Source organism: Colletotrichum graminicola (genome assembly GCF_000149035.1).
Source record: "Colletotrichum graminicola M1.001 genomic scaffold supercont1.7, whole genome shotgun sequence".
In the NCBI taxonomy this organism is placed as follows: Eukaryota; Fungi; Ascomycota; class Sordariomycetes; order Glomerellales; family Glomerellaceae; genus Colletotrichum; species Colletotrichum graminicola.
The window spans coordinates 897,472-917,304 of NW_007361011.1; the positions used below are offsets into that span (position 1 = coordinate 897,472).

The following is a 19,833-nucleotide window of genomic DNA, read 5'->3' on the forward strand; positions in this document are numbered from 1 at the left end:
CATCTGTCTGGAACCGAGGAAACATGTGCAATATCCGGCAAAAGGAAGAGCACGCCGCGGAAACTTGACAGCGAGAAGTGTCAGCTTTGCAGACAACAAAAGTTGAAGGTAGACACCCTCATTTTTGTTACCTTCAAGGGAGGGTTTATCTCTCCATGTGTCTTTTTCAAATAGCTTCTGATGATGGTCCCGGTGACTTGATCAGTGCACCCCCCAGCCTCGAACGTGGCCGCAAAAGTGCGACCGATGTCTGTCTAAGGGGCTGGAGTCCTCGCCCGGAGAGATCAAGCGGAGAGCCAGGCGACCGGCAACGAACCAAGAGGAGCCCGAAGATGCCGTCATCACTGTCTCAAATACTCCGGTCATTCCAAGGCACAGCTACGAACCCCCTCGTGGGACATGGGACGTCGAGGACGTGTAAGTTAAAAGCCCCCTCCCCCTCGCACGCACGTGTGGCCCCCCGTGAACCACGCGCAGGCTGATGACGAAATAGTATGAACATCATCACTGTGGTCCAGCTCCTCAACAGCGAGTGCGAAATCCATCACAGTCAGAGAACGCTTCACACTCGCATTTTCAAGGGCCCCGGGCTGGAGGGGCAGTTTCAGGTCCCGTACGTCTCGAGCCTGCATCTGAGCCTGCCCCTTCTCAAAGACAAGCTCTCCGTGGCCTTTAAAACACGCCTCGGAGGGGGGGCTCTTTGCCCAGCAGAGAGAGCGGTTCTCGAAACCGCGCTCGCCGATCTGCACGGCGATCTGCCGCGGCGTCCGGCGATGGCAAGCCACGGTGGAGAGAAGCCGCCCAAGTGGGCGCAAGTGCGCGACTTGCTCTTCCGATGAAGGGCTCCCGACTCAGAGAAGACCGCGCTGGTGCGCCTAGCTCGACTGGCCTGCGACATGTACTCCGAAGACCTGATGAGGAGGTTTGGACTACACGAATGGTTTCACGTCGAGCAAGGATTCGGCCGTGTGTGGGCGCGTTTCCCCCCGTGCTCCGTCTTTGGGCCGCTGCTCTTCGACAGCGGCGAGCACTATCGCGAGCCGAGATGCTACGTCAAAATCTGGGTCCACGACATTGCCGCGAGGAACGGCGCCGGGCTCGGCCTTGCGCCACGGAACTTCGCCTCTATCCCGTCGCAGGGATGGACTCTCGACCACCTCGCCTTTCTGACTACCGCGGTCGGCCTCGACGAGAAGGACAACCAGGGCCTCTCGCTGATGCACGCCGCAATTCTGGACCGGAGGCCGGACATTGTCCGACAACTCGTTGTGCGCGGGGCAGAGGCATCGCACTGGGTCCGAGGGAGACGTTTCTCCCTCTTCCACTTTGCAACGGCGGTCGGGTGCCGCGACCGTTACCTGGAGCTGCGCTCGCACCCGGGCCTCGCGCCGGCGGAGGAGGTCCGGGACCGAAACGGGATGCTGCCGCTGCACGTCGCCGCTCTGCACGGGCATGCGCGCGTGGTCGAGGCTATCCTGTTGGCAAACCGCCATGACGTAGACTACGTCAATCGAGAGGCGCTCGAGTCGGGATCAACCCCGCTGTTCCTAGCCATTGCCTACCCGGAGGTTGGCGACGCGGCCGAGTTTTTAGCACGATATCCGGGCGTCAGGTTTACCAGAGTCTGTGGCATAGGACGGACGGCTTTGCATATGGCGGCGTCCCATAGGAGATACCCCCTCTTTCGTTACCTTCTTTCCGTCGTGCCCGGGGGGCTGATCAACGCGGAGGACGCGAACGGCGAGACGCCGCTGCACATGCTTGCTCGCTACGGCGATCGAGAGACGATGGAAGCGGCGCCGGGGGGTTCGGAGATCGACCCGGACTCGGCGGCGGGCGATGGGGCCACGCCACTTGCCAATGCCGTGATGGAGGCTAGGGTGGATGCGGTAAAGATCCTTGCCGTCCGACGGGGGGTCGATATCAGAGCGTTGCGGCGACCCTTTGGGCCGCTTGACATGTCGCCTTTGGATTACGCAAAGCAAGGGGCAGAAAGGAAAGATGTGGGTGTCGAGTATGTCGAGGTTTTGGAGTTTCTGAGGGTGTGTTTCAAGGGACTTGGGGAGAATCTGGACGAGTGCCAGTCGGATGGACAGGATGGAGAGACATGAAGGTCACGGAGAAAACAAAGGGAGAGGGCAGCTGCATTTCAACACGAAGCCACAGGCTTTCCTTGGTGCTAATAGATTATCTTTCTCAACGGTGCTTCCGATAATACAAATTTCAAGGTATAGTCAACATTCTAAGGATAAGATATTATGTTCGTGTGTGATATAAATAGACAGAACGGGGTGAGCTAAGTGATTCGCGTGATCACGAGGTGTTCAGGTCTTCATTGCCATCCAATATCTCGTCCTTCTAATTTGTGGAAATTGACATCCGCTCTCGCTGAGTACGCATCACTTACCAACAGCTTCACTTCTTCATCTAGAGAGACACAATGACCAACCGGACTCCTATCGCCTTGACCCCGCCCCTAATGCTGTGTGGAACGGTCTCTGGGAGTGTCTATTGCAAACATGGCCCGTCTCCACCATCGTGGCTGACAAGTACTACCAGGCCGGCTCGGCGCTGCTTTCCATGGCCTAGTACGAGTGCCGTTGCCGACGCTATCTGCGCGAGGAGTGTCTATAGAACACTCCAATACACTAAAAAGCAACTAACATAGGCTGTTGCTCAATTCAAGCTAATCCTCAGGTCATCTCGTTCACATAGTAGTCTTATCAAACGCAGAGAAGTTGGCAAGACTAATCCATTAAACATGATACGAGTTTGACGGCTTTGGCATCTCAAGCAGCAGCATGAGAGATATTAGAGGGCCAAAGAAAGCCGGCATGAAGCGGCTACAGTCTTGTTATGGCCGGGGCAGGCAGTATCCGTCAAGACTGCTGACTTGGACAACCTCACGAGAGACGAGAATAAGGCTCGCTTCTCTAAGCTAGACTGGAGACTAAGAATGGCTAGCAGATCTCACTAGAGTACCCCGGGATTAGCCCAGCGCAGAATCAACTGAGAGCAACGCGGCATGCGACTTGCGACGCCACTTGGTCGGTCTATGGTTCCAAGTGCATTATATGTCGTGGTTGTCGTTGTCAGCGTCGCGAATGGCTGCTGCCGACGGGGCCAGGGCAGTTATCCCAACGGCGAAAAGGCAATATCGCTTAATAGTTTCACAGGACCCGGGAGCGGGGATCGTACAGGACCAAGCCCTGGTTGGAAGTCCCACCGATTGGTCTTGAAGCGATGTAACGACGAATGGGATGGTTCAGGAGAATCCGGTGGCGGAGGCACAGGGACTCGGGGCAGCAGGGGCGGGACAGACGGAACACGAAGTGTATGCCGGGCCACGGACGACGGCAACAGCGATGGCGACATGGGTGGGTTCGGTGTATTGACTGCTTTCATCTTTTGGGAGGCTGAAGGCTGAAGTTTTCCTGAGAGAGGGGGAGGGGCGGGAGTGCCGGTAAGATGGCGAGATGGACGGGCGGCTGCGGCTGACTGATTGACAAATTGACGTGGATGAGGGAACATAGCGCGAAGTCAAAGCCCGTCTGACATAGAGCTGGTCAGTTGGTAATCGTGGAGCAATCTAGTTTGGGCTTGATCGGCGCGGCGGCTCATGTAGGTAGTGCATTTCAAATTAGTGCGGTCCAGCCAGCGTTGTAAACGACAAGACGTTTGAGTCGCGTGGGAGAGAGTGCGTGTGTGTGTGTGTGTGTGTGTGTGTGTGTGCGTATGTGTATGTGCTGGCTGGTCGTATCTTGACTCTGGAGCTGGGGGTGGAGCGGGCAAGGTGGATGGGTGGATGGATGGATTTGTGGTTTTTGTTTTCTTTTGTCAACGGGCCAAGACGGGAACCACGCAAAAGAAGAAACAGAAAGACCACGCCTACACCGGGTTGGGTGCTGATCGTCAACGGTTGGCAACAACGACGTACAGACAAAGAGGCAGTCAGTCGTTGGTGGTTTTGGTAAAACACGACTAAACGATAGGTCAATGGCAAAGAAAGAAGGAAAATGAAATAGGGATGAAAAATCCGTTATACATCTCACCCGACGTACCCCCCCCCTGGCTGACCTGACCTAGGCCCACTCCAGAAACTTATCCAAAGTTTCGCCATTAATGGAGGGTAGGTCAGGTCAGCTCCTAAGTGTAGGCCTAGGCCCACATAGCGACTTAGGCCAGGTACAGAGATTAATCCTAGACTATTCCTATCTACCTTAAGTCTACCTTAGGCTATAGTTTTATTAATATAGATATTAAGATAATTCTAGTTTAGACACACTAAATAAAGGATATATCTCTTAGCTGCCTTTTATTTCTCTAGCCTCTACCTTTTATTATACTATTAATTAGGCGTACTACTACTTTTTATTACGCTATTAATTAGGCGTAATACTACCTTTTATTACTTTATTAACTAGGCGTATATAGTCTAGCCTAAAGATACTATACCTTACTTATAAATTAATTTAAAATACTTTTAGCTTATTCTTAAACTTTTTTACTTTATATCCTTTTTTACTTAAATCTAAGTTTAATCTTAAATAGCTTTATTTTTATATAATACTACTATTAATTTAAGTTTAATCTTAAATTACTTTTTATATTAAGATTTTTATTACTTACTTACTTTATTAAGGATTATCTTTAGATTAATTATAGCTTAACTACTATATTTTACTCTTAAGGCCTTATAGCCTTTACTAATTTTATAGTATATATATACTATACCTTATATTAATTATGCCTAAAAGGCTATTCTATTTAAGATAAAAAGGTTTATTAATTATTCTTAAAAAAAGTATTATTTAATTACTAATATTTATTTAAGAATAAAAAGTTTATTATCCCCCTTAAAGAGGTATTTTACTATAGCTATAATATATTAAAAAAAGGTTAGATTATATATTACTAAAATAGTATAAGTCTACTTTTAGATTTATTTAAGATTAATCTAAGCTTATAATATAATAGTATAAATAGGCCTTAAATAACTTTAACCTATATTAGTATATAGCTACTTATAGTAATATCTACTAAGCCTATAGTAATCTAAATACTATATACTACTAAGATCTTACTAGTAAGTTAAACCTTAGATTAAAAGTTAATTAATTTTTACTTACTTTTTAAAGATTACTATAAAAAAGTTAATACTTATTACCTTAAGGGTATATAGTAAGTAAATAAGGATAATAATTAGACTACTAATATTATTTTTTACCCTCTAAAAAAGGCCTAATTAAAAAAGAGTATAAAGTAATCCTAATATAATACTAGCTTAAGTAAAAATAAATCTAAGAATAAGCTTTCTCTTAAGAAGTAGTAAAAAAAGTCTAACTATAAGAAGAATTAAGGCTTATAAAATAAAAAAAATAAAAAAAAGGTAACTACTTTAATTAATCCTAGCCTTAATAAAGATTAATTTATAACTAAATCTATAGTTAATCTTAGCTTTAAGGTTAATTAGTTATTTATACTAAATTAACCTAAAAATAATCTCTAATAAGAGATTAAATTTAAATAGCTATAGTAGCCTAAGTAGTATATTATATAGTTTAATAAGGATAAAGTCTAGTATAGCCTTACTAAGTACTTCTTAGCTATTATTTTTATAAAGCTAAAAAAAAGAGCAGCCTAGTATATAAGTAAACTACGCTTTTTATAAGATTAATCCTAAATTATTACTAACACCTTATAGCCTAATCTTAAGGCTATAAAAAAGTAGCTTAACCTTACTAAGTGTAGTAACTATAATAGTAAATATAGTAAGATTTTACTATAAATAATTAAGAATTAATTACTAATTATTTATAAAGTGCCTAGCTAAGAAGCGCCCTAAGCCTAATAGTAAGGGATACTACCTTATTTAGGACTATTATAGTCCTAGCCTTAAGCTAGCTAGTAAGCCTAATAGTAAGGTCCTAAAGGCTAACCTAAAGAATAAGGTAAAAGAGATCTAGAAGTAAGCTAAAATTAATCTCTTAAAGTAAAGTAATATTTATTAGATATAGTAAAATAGTAAGTTAAGACTAATTAAAGTTTAATTATAAATCTTATATAGCTATTAAAGGTAAAAGAGGATTAAGGGCTAATTATAAATTAATTATAAATTTAACCTAGCTAGTAATAATTTATTTTTACTTTAAAAAGATAATTAGTAATATATTATAAAAACACTTTAAAATTAAAGTAAAACACTAAATAAAGATATCTATCTTAAGCTTTAACCTAGCCTTATTTATCTTACTTAGTAAAGCTATAGTAAGCTTCTAATAAAAAAGTAATATATTTATAATATACTTAAGGTTAAGTATACTATCTACTTAGCTAAAAATATCTAGCTTCTTATAAATAAATACTTATTAGGTAATATTATAACTAGGCATACTAAACTACTTTTAGTATACACTAAGTTAGAATAAAACATCTTTAATCCTTTTAATACTAATTAATTCTTAATTAGTATCTAATCTATCTATAGGCAGAAGATAATAATTCTTTTTTATAATTCTAAAAGTATTACTAAGAGATAAGGTAAGGGTTTTTACTTATTTCTTTTTATTTATAGTAATAGTAATTACTATATCTTAAGAAATAAGAATCTTTAGTATTACTATAATAGATAGTAAGCTAAGGCAGCTAAGGGTATTAGTTAATAGATATTAAGTAAGGATTATTTAAAGCCCTCTAGCTATAAAGCTAAGGAGAATATACCTCTTCTCTTACTAAGTAAGTAAGGCCTAGTGTTATAGTTCTATAAGAAGCTTTATTTTAACTTCCCTAGTAGCTTCTAGTAAAAGTGCTAAGTTATATAAAATTACTTTTTAAAAAGTAAAAAAGTTAAAGGCTTTTTAGTATTATAGGTTAGGTGCTAAGTATAAAAACTAATTATATATTAAGGTTTAAATAAATATATCTCTTAATTAAACTAACTAAAGAGGTTTAATTAATCTTAAAGTAATTATATATTATTCTAAAAAAGTTCTAGGATTTATAGAGGTAGTAGAATTAAGGCTTTACTAGCCTTATAAGTTAAAAAGGTTATATTACTTTATATTTATATTACTATCTTAGATTAATCTCTAAAGGATCTAGGTATAATATTAGTTTAGGTTTAGAAACACTAAAGTACCTTTAGGTTTAGCTTTTTTCTATTTTAAAGTATAAGCTAAGAAATCCTTAGTAAAGCTATAAATATTAGCACTTTATACTATAATCCTTATATAAAAGCTAGTATTTATAATTAAACTATTTATAGTAGCCTTATATATATTAAAGATTATAATTAAAGTAATTACTATATTAGTAAGGCTTTTATTAGCTATATCTATAAGGTTAGCTACTTAAGGTATTTAAGTGTTAAAATCTAGTAGAGTTTAGCTAGTTAAAATAGCTTTTTTCTCTAGACTACTTAGAAGCTCTAAAAGGCCTAGTGTTTTAAAAGGGTTTTCTCCCTAGCGTTTATAAGCCTTAAGCTTCTAAAAGAGGTCTAAATTAAGGTATTATCTATTAATTAAGTAGACCCCCCTATCCTAGGTAAGTAAGTAGTTAGTATTAGGCTCTCTATAGGTAACACTAAACTAAAGGTAGTAAGGATTTTTCTTATAAAGGATATAAGAGCTATTTTTATTTATAATTAGTTTTTATTTATTACTTTTAGTATATTAGTGCTTACTAGCTATAAATAAGGTCTTAGTAGGCTAGCGCTTAACTATAGTAAAAGTAAATATAGTTAAAGTAGTAAAAAGGTTTTATAAATTAGTTAAATAAAAAGATAAAAAAAGCCTTAATTAATTCTTAAAGGTTTAATAAAGAATTAAAGATTAATTAAAGTATACTTAGAATAGTAATATAAGTAAGATAGTAAAGTTAAAGTTTAAAGTTAAAGTTTACTTATAGTAAAGTAGTAAATAGCCTAGAGATAGACTAAAAGGATTTATTATATATACTTATATTCTTTTTTATCTTAGTAAGTAAGATAATAATAAAATAGTATTCCTTTATATTAAAGATTTTATATAAACCTTTAGAGCTTTTTCTTTTAACTACCTCTTAGAACTTTTTTTTTTACTATTAAATAATATAAACTTTACCTAAATATAGTATTATTAGTTTCTTAAATAAAGTAAATAAGCTATATAATTAAAATACTTTACTATTAAAAATAGAAAAATACTATAGCTTACCTTACTTTATTTTATAGATACCCCTATAGATAGGCCTAAGACTAGCTATTTATTTTATTTCTACCTATTTAAGATAAGGTAGGCTTTTCTTTTTCTTAGTAGACATTAGTATAATTAGAAGACCTTTTTTACTTTTTATTTAGTAAGTAGTCCTATCCCCCTCTAATTAATTATAAATTAACCTTTAATTAATCTAGGTTATATTTACTAAGAGAGGGTTATTAGCTATTAGTAGTTAACTTAAGAGACACTTAACGTTATCTATCTAATTATAAATTAACCCTTAATTAATCTAGGTTATATTTACTAAAGAAAGGTTATTAGCTATTAGTAGTTAACTTAAGGGACACTTAATATTATTTATCTAATTATAAATTAACCCTTAATTAATCTAGGTTATATTTACTAAGGGAGGGTTATTAGCTATTAGTAGTTAACTTAAAGGACACTTAACGTTATCTATTTAATCTTAAATTAACCCTTAATTAATTTAAGTTATATCTATTAAAGGAGGGTTATTAGCTGTTATTAGTTAACTTAAGGCCTCTTAAATCCTAACTAAAGGGTTATTCTAATAGGCTGTCTAGACCTTATCTTATATAGCTATAGTAAGTAATAGGTTAATAGACTAAATCCCTTACTATAAGAAGGACTTAAATACCTTAAGCTTAGATATAGCCTTAAAGGCTTAGGTCCCCCTTACTAAAGGAGATTAAGACCTTATAGACCTTAGATATATATTTATAAATATTAGATATAAACCTACTATTAAGGTCTTAGTGTCTCTAGGTAAGTATTAGTAACCTATAGTTTACTAAGAAGTTAAATATACTTACTATATTAGGATAAAGAATCTTACTTCTATTAATATTAAGAAGTAAATAGTAAAAGACTTCCTTAAAAAAAACTATTATAATATTATCTTTAATATTAAACTTAGGTATATTTTAAAGGCGTTCTATATAGGCTTAATACTACTAATATAAATTAGAATTATAGTAATTAATACTAAAAAGGACTAATATTATAAAAAAGTAATTAGAAGAAAAGTTAGTAGGTTCTTAATTTAAGGTAAGATTAATTTTAAATTATTTAAGATAAATTCCTTACTTATAAGAAGATAGTAAAAAAAAGTAGTAAAATATAATAAAATAATAAAAGTAATTAAAGTAAGCCTAAGAAATATAAGACTATTACTTACTTATAGTAAAGATAAACTAGCTATATCTAGCTAGCTTTATATAGCTAGTAGGTAAGGCCTTTATATTTAGCTACTATCTAATTATATTATATACTAAAAAAACCTAAAACTTTACTAGCTAAGGTAAATATAGGTCTTAGCTAGTAATAGCTAGTTCTTTATAAAGATTAAGCTTTTAGTCTAGAAAGGTTTTTTCTTAGACCTTTTTCTACTAAGTAATAATAATAAACTAAATATAAAGTAAACCTAGATCTAACCTAGATTAATCTAAGAAAATAATATTACTTAATAAGCTAGAATCTAACTTAGATTAATCTAAGAAGATAATATCTAACACTAAGCTCCCTACTTAAGGTAAGTAATACTCCTTATAATTAATTAATAAACTTACTTAACACTTCTTTTAGCCTTTTAAGGAAAGCTCTCTTTTAAAATAAAAACACCTCTTAGCCCTACCTCCTTAAGAAAAGTAAGTAAATTCTCTAATTAATTTTAGACTCTAACTAATAATTCCTTAGTATTCTAGAAGATATTATATAGAGGTAAAGTAAAGTATAATAGAGATAAGTTAAAGCCTATTATAAAAATAAAAAGAAAATTAAATATTAAAGAGTTCTAAATTAATTCTTAATTAATCTTATAATTTATATATATAGTAAAAGATAAGTTAATAAGTTAAGACTTATATTAATTAATTACTATAATATATTTATTACTATTTATTATAGTATATAGCTATTAGTATTTAAGCACTTTAAAAAAGAAAATAATTACTACTACTACTACTTCTTTTTTTATTTTTACTTCTTTTATTTTTATCTTATAATAACTTACTTTATCCTAAATTAAACCTAAATTAAATCTAAAGTATCTCTTAAGCTTACTAAGCGTAACCCTTTTACTATAATAGCCTTTAACTTAGTGTTATTTTAAATTATTTCTAGCTTTAACTTAAATAGTATTTAAGGTAAAACCCTTTATATAACTAAATACTATTATAGTCCTAATAATTATATTAATCCCTTTATCTACTACCTCTTTAGCTATAGTAAAGATCTAGCTATTATTATTTATTTATTTTACTTAGATTAACCTAATATTAGTCTTAAATTCTTCTTAAATTAAGTTATAGCCTTTTATTATAAGGCTAAAGAGGCTATTAGAGACTAGCCTATTCCCTTTAGGGATAGTAAGGTAAGTAAGATTACTCCCTAATTAAACTATAGCTAATTATTTATTATAGGTTAACCTTATTAAGATAAAGTCTTATACTTTACGCTATATAATAAGGAAGTATAAAAAGTACTAAGGTGTTTATTAGTTTACTAACGCCTATATATATATTTTAAGATTAATCTAGAAATACTTACTAACTTATAGTAAAGTGCCTTCCCCCTAAGCGTAATAACTACTATACTATTTAAGGTGCTTATAACTTTACCTTTAGTAAACTATAGGTAGATTTTACTATAAACGCTTTTAGATTAATCCTAAAGCTATCTAGTGCTTTTTCTAATATATTAAGCCTCTTTAGTAAAGAGTTTATTAACTTTAATAAGAAGCCTAATAACTCTAATAATAACTAATTAATAACCTTAGTGTTCCCTTATAGCTTTATTTTTAAGGCTATATTTAATAGTAAGTAGATACTTAGTTATAAATAAATTAATAATTAATTAGTTCTTAAACTATATTCTTTTAGTAGACGTTCTATATAGTATCTTTACCTCTACTACTTTAGCTCTTAATCTCTTATAATAGCCTGTTATTTTATAATTATTAGTATCTAATCTACTCTTATAAAAGCTCCTTTTAAAGCTCTTAAATTTCTCTATCTTACACCTTACTAGGTCTTAAACTTTACCTTTATCCCCTTAATCTAAATTAATCTTAAATTTAGTAAATAGAGCTTTAAGTACGTTATCTTAAATATTAATTATAGTTAGTAAGTTAAGATAATAATATAGGCTATAAAAAGACTTTATAGTACCTTTATTAGCCCCTTTTACTACTTAGAGTACCTTATAATAAGACTAACTAAAAGTTAACTATTTTAGACCTATACTAAGGAGGGGAACTTAATATAGTTAGTGCTAGTAATAAGCTAGTAAAGATAGGTAGTAAGGATAAGAGCCTAGTTAATAATAAGAGTAGTAAAGGTCTTATACTCTCTCCTACTTTACTATATAGCTTATTATACTAACTTATATACTTCTACTTATAGCGCTTTATATATAACCTTAAATTAGACTATAATTAAACATTAGGTAAACACTAATTATACCTAAAATAACTATCTAGTTACCTTCTTTAGTATATTAAGATATCTTTTAATAAGTATATAATATACCTTTTGCCTTAAATACCTTACCTTTAAGATAGGTATAAAGGTCTTATACCTTTAACCTAGAGGATATAAGGTTAATATAAAGTAGCCTAGAATAAGGGGTATACTTATATTTACTAAATAACTATTACTAGCTTCCTCTATCTACTAAAGGAGTAAGATAAAAAGTGTAGGCCCTTAATAAAGTTTATATAGGATGTTAATAAATCCTATATACTTTTTAAGTCTTAGAACTAGACTAAATTAAGTCCTATATATATATAGACTACATCCTTATACTAGGCCTAGTTATATACCTATAGATTTAGATTTACTAATAATTAATTAGTACTTACTTATAAAAAGATTAAGAAATACTTATAGCTTAAACATTAAATAATATATATCTACTCTTTAGTGCTTATATAGGTAAAAAGTAATATTATTATTAAGTAAAAAGAGCCTAGCGCCTAACTTAATATATTACTAGTAATTTACTTTACGCTACACTAGAAGTAGACTTTATAATACTAAATTATAAAGGTAATATTTACCTACTTACCTTAATAAAAAATATTAAGATTATATTATAAATATATATTAAAGCCTAAATTAGTTAGTAAATAAGCTATAATTAAGTATAGATTAATCTTACCTACTAAGAGCTTTATATCTATATTAATAGTAATACTACTTATCTTTATGTTAGCTACTAGTGTTATAATTTAGTATTAGCTAAGGTGTAGCTAAGAGTATATAATCTTAAATTAAACCTAGAGGGTTTTAAAAAAATACTTAAAAAAAGATAGTATGTTTTAAAGGTCTCTAAGTTTATAAGCCTATAGGTAAGTATAATATCTATTACTATATTAATATATACTTTTAGATTCTTTTATAATTATACTTACTTTACTTAAGATAAGAGAAATAATAACTAATAATAATCTCCTTTTTAGTTTACCTAAAAAGGTGTTTATAGTTTATATTAATCTAGAAGGTTATAATATCTTTTTAGATTTTAGCTTACCCTACCTAGAAGCTAATTACTATCTATATAAAGGGTAATTAGTAAAAATACTAGAGATACTATTATTATCTATAATTAGTACTAGGTATTATTAGTAATTACTTTAGGATTAATTACCTACTTATCTTTAGAAGACTAAAGTACCTTATCCTATTTATATTAAAGGCTAAGAACAGATAAGCCCTAAGGGAAGTATAAAAGGTTCTATCTATAAATAAGTATAGTAATTTAATCTCTATTTAATAAGCTAGGGTAGATTTTAAGAAGGCTTTAGGCATTATATTATTAGTAAAGGGCTTAGTAATATAGGCTACTTAAGAACTTATCTATAAATATTAGTATATATACTATATAAAAGAGTATTTTAAGAATAAACTAAGAGTCTAAGTAGGATTATTTACTTATTAAATTACTTTTTATAATATATCTAAGATCTTAAATAGTATTTTCTTAAGTAGTAAAAGTAAGTGTAAATAAAGCCTTTTAGATATAAGAAGTATCTATAGGTATTTATTTATATTTTTAAGTATAAAGTAATAGAACTTAACGCTATATTTTATTATCCTTATTTACCTTTAGCCTTACTAATAGTTAACTCCTAAAGTAATCTTAGTTTAACTAAGAATTAATTAATAATAAATAAGAATCTCTTACTATACTTTACCTTTTTATAGTAGTTATAGTCTTATACCTAATAGCCTTTTAAGTCTTTTTTATAAGTAAATATTAGATCCTAAATAATTTACTAGATAATAGTTATATAACTACTATATTTAAAAAGAATAAGTATAATAGTATAACTATTATTTTATAGAATTATTAACTACTAGTTATAGTATTTAACTTAGTACTAAATCTAAAATTAAAAGCCTTACTTAAATTAGCTTATATAATAAATAAGAAAATAAAGAATATATCTCTAAAGGAGCTATAACTTACTATACCTTATAAGTATTATTACGCTTTTTATATATAGTTATTAAATTTAATATAAACCTTTTATAAACTAAATAAGCCTAGATAATAGCTTTATTTTATAGGGAATATATAAGTATTTTATCTTAAAGTTTAGCTATTTAGTCCTATATATTATTAAGGATAATACTATATAGCTAAGAGAAAGTATTACTAAGGTACTTATATACCTTATATCCTATATATACTTATACCTCCCTATAGTAATTTAAGACCTTAAGGAATACACACTATATATTTAAAGACTTCTATTTTATAACACTTATAAATTAAACCTATAATAGTATTATAAGTTTAATAATTATATATAGGTTAATTAATATATATACCTTATTTTATAAGTATTTAATCTTATCTTTAGTAAGGCTATAAGTAGAAATTATATAAAGGTATCTCTAGGTAAAAGATTAAGAGTACTTTAGGATATTAAAGGTCTAATAGATTTTATTTACTATAAGTAAGGTTAAATATAAATTACCTTAACTATAGGCTACTTATATTATACCCTATTTAGCTTTTAATACTTTAATAGCTTTACCTTAAAGGTCTATATACCTAGCTAAAGGAAATAATAATCTATTAGCTCTTAATATTAAGAGGTATTTAATACTTTTTAGTAATAGTAGCTAGCTATCTAACTAGTATAAGACTCTAGAGGTTATAAGCTATAGAGGATTAAGGTATACCTAGGTTATAATTAGTATATTAGTATATATAGTCCTATTAAATAGCTATTTTAACACTAAGGATAAGTTAGTTTAAGTATAAGGTAATATTATTAGTTAATATAGTAGTATACTCTTAAAGCTTTCTTAAAATAAACCTAGATTAGCTTTAGATTAATCTTAGATTAGTTTAGGAATAGACTAGCTAGTAGTATTAGATATTATTATATAAATAGAAAGTAAAGTTTATTTTAGTAAATAGTAGTTAAAGATTATAGTAAAGTACCTTACCTATTACAAAATATAGGCCTAGGCCTACACTTATAAGCTAACCTAACCTACCCTCTATTAATAGCAAAACTTTAGGTAAGTGTCTGAAGTAGGCCTAGGTCAGGTGAGGCAGGGGGGGGGTACGTCAGGTCAGCTGCAACCTGTGAAAAATCAAAGGCGCAGGCAAAAGTTGGAAATGCAACTGCAAGTACGGAGTAGCATGGGAAACAACGCCGGTTTCCTCCTCTGAGCGACATAGCAGGAAACAAGCGGAGGAGAAGCCGTCCCCGCTCACAGGGGAAGAATACTGAGTAAGAACGAGAAGCAACTTCCGGGTAGGAAGAGAAAGGGAAAGGGCAAGAGAAGAGAGCACATGGCGAGGCAGGGAAGGCCTGGCACTGGCTCCATTTCGTTGGCTGAAATTGCGTGAGTAGTTGTGGGGCCTGTCGGGGTCCCAACTGAAGAGTGGATCCCATCGGTCGAGAACTTGGCCAGAGGGGGGAAGGATACTCAGAAACTGGAAGGGGCCGACAGGGAAGCAGCGAGACATCAACCGGTCTATCGGGGGACCGCGCCTTCCTTCTTGTGTAGCTATCGAAGAGGTGGATTGGGATTGACCATATTGGATTAGATTGGGCTGGATTGGGAAAGCAGCGCCAGTGGCACCTGCGCGAAGGTGACATTTCCATGCATAACCCATGCTTGCTTGGCCGGGCAGGCGCAAGGGTCATTCCAACGCAACGCAACACGCCTTCGCTTTCCCATCCACTCACTCGAGTGACAAAAAACATGATAGTGTACTTTGGTGTTGCTGGTGATTGTGATTGTGGTGCGAAATCCGTTTTTTTGTTTTTGTTTTTGTTTTTTGCCTCCCTGAACGCCATCATCCTATCCAGGTGCCAACCTGCCTCCCTAACTTACCTACCTACCTTACTACCTATCCTTATCTTCCCCGTCTCTTCTGCTCCAAACCCACGGCCCAAGGCCGCCTGCCCACAGAATCCACCTCCACCCTGGCCTAGCCTATCCATGCATCAAGTTCCTGCAATTAGGTAACTCGCGTCCACCTGCAGCTCCTGCATCTACTCCGTACTCTGCGCCTTCTGCTCCGCTCCTTCTGTACCTACTCCGTACTTGCACTTGCACTTACTTGTATTGTCGAATCCTGGCTGGCTCTTGCTCTCCTCCTTTTCTTTCCCTTCTCGTCTTCTAGACCCGAAACTTTCTTGCATACCCCCCTGACCTTGTCTCCCCATCACTCGTTCTTTTCCACCCACACACACCCCTTGGCTTACCCACCCCTCGTCAAATCTTCAAGGGACAGGCCATCGGTTCGACCAGTCAAGTCCTTTTCTATCCCAACCAACCTCTTTTATCTCCCTCCCTCCCTCTTTCATACACCTGCACACACACACACACACACACACACACACTCCCTCGTTCCGATAAGCTCCTCCAGTCCACTCGTTATAATCAACATAAACCACCACGAGGTCCTCGAAGCCTGGCGTTTTGACTTCCTCTCACTCCTTCGCTCCCGCACCGACTCACAGCACATACGACAAGCTGCTCTTAGCGTGCCCGTACCAAATTACAACAAGAATAATACGGAAAGTCACACCCGACCGTAGCTCCTATATTTGGAACCTCGCCGGCCCAATCGACTCTACCTAGCACAAGATTCATCTGTCAAGGTCAGAAAAGAAAAGGGGAACGTTCGCATCACATTCGAGTCGCCCAAGAGACATCTGAGGCCATAGCACTGCGATACTTGTTCCAGACCCAATAAGCTTTTCGTCCGATCGTTTTCGTCCCTACTTCACACGTCTGCCACACGACCACAGACTTCCTTCCTCTACAACAGCTGTCGTCCCTACGAGTGAATTGACTTTCTCTCGTCTTGCCGTCAGCCACCTCTACACCAACGCCTCGCAAGACCCAAACGGGCAACCCCGAAATCAACTCAACATAGAATCCTGCAGTCTCTGCATACAAAGGACTTCAGAATGGCTCCCGGTATCTTGGAACGTATCCAGCAGAAGATTGAGCTCTTCCGCCTCGAGCAGCGATACACCCGTCGCCGCCATCGCCGCTCAACCTTCGTTTCCAACGCTGTCTACGTTGACGGCGAGTATGTCTACCAGACCCCTACTTCGACCGGTTCCTCCTCCACCGGTACTGCCAACAGCAAGGAGCCAACGTCACCGCGCGTCGATGCCCTCCATCATGCCGAGCCTGCCTCCCCCACAGAAGTGATCCCTTCACAGACCGAGCGCAGCAAGAAGCGGCTGAGCCGCTTCTCCTCGATGCCCGGTTTCGGGTCTTCCAGCAAGCAGAGCCCTACACAAGATTGGAGGACAAGCCATGTCAGCGTCGATGAGATCCGGCGGTAAGAGAGTTTGCCTCTCGCTTCTTGAGGCGACTCGCAGAAGCCAATAGCGACAACAACGACAACGACAACGATGACAAAACAACCCAAAAAGGACGGACGATATGTGTGTTAGGGCAGCGATCTCATGACGGCGACACGAATACCCTCGGGACGAGCCTTCGAGGTGCGACGACGAAATTTCGCTCACAAGCAATTGGCATATTGCTGTTTACGACCATCTTCCCCCATCCCCTTTAGCGCCGCACTTGCATTTGCATTGGGGGCTTATTCTTGATACTTTGTGCTGCTGGGAGGTTGCAATTAGTCGATGCTGCATTTGCACCTCTGCATTCGTTATCGTCTATATTTTTTCCAAGGGTCGCGTGCGATAGGATCACACCGGCACTGGATTTTTTTGTCCGGATACAATACATTGACTTGTAATTTGGACTGGTGCTCGGTATACCCTACGGCATTTCGGCGCTGCTCACGAATCCTTTCTGTTCTACATATCCAATCAATTACATGATTACCATTTCTTCCCATTTCCAAACTTGAATCATTGTGTCCAAAGTGGACAAGCTAACCATCAGCCAATCATTCAGCATGTGTGTGTCGAACGCAGGAATCTGACAGCATTGCAAACACCGATTGCCGTTTTCCGTGTCTCAGGTTCCGACAACGTTGTATCAGCAATGATCGCCCGCGGCTCGGGCGGATGCTACGCAGAAAGCATGAAACACTTTCAGACGGTTGGTCATGGATAATGTTGGCGACGCTTGGCTGTTTGACCCGGTGTTGCACCGCGAGCAACGCTTTTTTGCGGGGTGGCAGTTCTGGGTTCTCGGTCTGATATGGGATGTATTATGCATGAATCCGTCCATGGTGGTATCTTGTTCTTTACAAGAAAACCAAGGGTGTTCCCTCGAACGAGCTGTCCATCGCAGAAAACCCGGGACCATGCTTCTTGTTCGCAAGACTGCAGTTGTTGGACTAGACGAGCATCGTCTCCGATGTCCACTATGCTAGGTTCCTAGCTGATTGCTAGAATCCCCGAGCACAGGAACTCCGTGGCATCTACTTCGTCGTGATGAATCGGGGCGGACCAGGCACCGGCAACGACCACTGGCCAAATGACATATTGGCGCAATAGGCCTGCCTTATTTGAGACGGGGCATTTGCGATTCGGTGGTACCATAATGCTGCCGCTGAGCTAGACCGCCGAGGATTGCGAATTTGCGCAGAAGAGGGCGAGGAGGAAACGCCATGATGTCGGTTTTGTAGTCTCAAAAGCGAAAATTGGTTTCCGGGGACCATCGGCTTCACATCCCCGGGGAACAACTGTCAATAAAGCCTAGAACGATATATGGCCCTTCCGCAGGAGACTTCTCTTCCGCCGGCCAAATAGAGGTCGCCCACCGGGATCGTATCGAGTCGGATCGAAAAGTTGGCCAAACCGATCGGGGGAAAGCCGTGAGTTACGCAGATTGAAGTATTATCCTCGGATGTTAGTACGCACTCTGGGCCAGAATGAATGTCAATCTGGTCACGCAGCTTAATGGAGCGATGTCTGGCCATGTCGAACAGGCATAGACACGCTGAGACGGGAAGACATATCACGATACCTGGGATCACCATGATGCCACATGCAAAAAAAGGGTCCCGGGACCAAGAGAGTCTGGCGACTAGACAGGCTGGCACCTGCGTAGCTCTTCACCCAAGGCGTTCAATGTAGAAGAAGCTTACGATGCCGAGTAGAGACTTTTGAAACCTACCGCTATCCGTCGCCAATGCCTACAGTCCGGTGTCATGACGGGAACTAATCCGGCTCGAGAGCGTCCGAGTGACCACAGCCCAACACCGTTGCCGGCTGACTGTCGGGAAACCCGACACCTGACCTGGTACGGACTGCGTTACGTCGAGCACGGCACCGGATCCGGCGCAACGTGGCTTGCCTACCAAAAACCTAAGACCATGTGATTCCAAACAGATGGTATGATACCTACAGCCACTCTTTGGCGCCAACGCCCATTGCGACATTCCGTCGCAGAGTCGACTGTTCCTGCAATCGGCATACGGCGGTAGAGATATGGAGGGGCCGGTAGCAGGACGTTTGTCTTGCACCTTCCGGGTTTCGGATCCGGACGGTGCTCTTGTCGGTCAACACCAGTGGGTTCCGACACGCCGCCGGTCACCTGGTATCGCATTCTGAGGGTTCAACGTCTGCCCATAAGCGGTCCTTTGAATGGCAGATGGGAGGGAGTCGCAGCGGCGGCGCGTCTTGGAGCAACGCCAGCATTGAGGGGCGAGACCCATGCTGTGGAAGCCGCGAACGTGGCAGCATGGTGGGCAGAGTGTGGCTACGGGTGGCGGCGGCGCGAGGAAGATGCACATGTGGCAAGGCAAAAGGATTCTTGAGCGCACGTCTCTGAGCGAAGGCTCGGGACTCTGGCGAATCCTAGCAACGAGCTCACTGTTGCCGTCTCCCGTTTCGACGGAAGACGTCTCCGCCGCAATTGCACCGGATTGAGGACGAACTTCCATTGCATCCTTCGCCCTATTCCCTATCTCTCTCTAAACCGTGACCCCCACCTTGGGCGCGGGTCGGCAGATGACGACGGGCCAAACACGTAGCGGCGATGTCGGCCCCCGGAAAGGGCTCTTCCCGGTGGGACACCCCCAGTCTAGTCACCGGACCGCCGCCTGGTGGCCGGCCGGCGTGCGCAGCATGCTGGCAGGCTCGGCACTTGAGAAACTGATGGCTCATGGGATATCTTTAGATGCCTGTTGTGCCCACTCCCAAGCA

The 19,833-nt window shown here is 37.7% G+C and overlaps 3 protein-coding genes across 3 annotated transcripts; all 3 read left to right on the plus strand.

Moving 5' to 3' along the window:
* Window positions 1-494: 494 nt before the first annotated feature.
* On the plus strand, window positions 495-839 carry GLRG_01929 (uncharacterized protein; the record flags this gene model as incomplete). The annotated part of the gene is made up of 1 exon (XM_008093263.1): window positions 495-839. One exon carries the CDS (start codon window positions 495-497, stop codon window positions 837-839), a length of 345 nt encoding a protein of 114 aa, XP_008091454.1.
* A 57-nt stretch (window positions 840-896) lies between these two features.
* On the plus strand, window positions 897-2,111 carry GLRG_01930 (uncharacterized protein; the record flags this gene model as incomplete). The annotated part of the gene is made up of 1 exon (XM_008093264.1): window positions 897-2,111. The coding sequence occupies one exon, from the start codon at window positions 897-899 to the stop codon at window positions 2,109-2,111; it is 1,215 nt and encodes a 404-aa protein (XP_008091455.1).
* Window positions 2,112-16,662: 14,551 nt separating this feature from the next.
* On the plus strand, window positions 16,663-17,049 carry GLRG_01931 (uncharacterized protein; the record flags this gene model as incomplete). Its single annotated transcript, XM_008093265.1, has 1 exon — window positions 16,663-17,049. The coding sequence occupies one exon, from the start codon at window positions 16,663-16,665 to the stop codon at window positions 17,047-17,049; it is 387 nt and encodes a 128-aa protein (XP_008091456.1).
* Window positions 17,050-19,833: the final 2,784 nt, after the last annotated feature.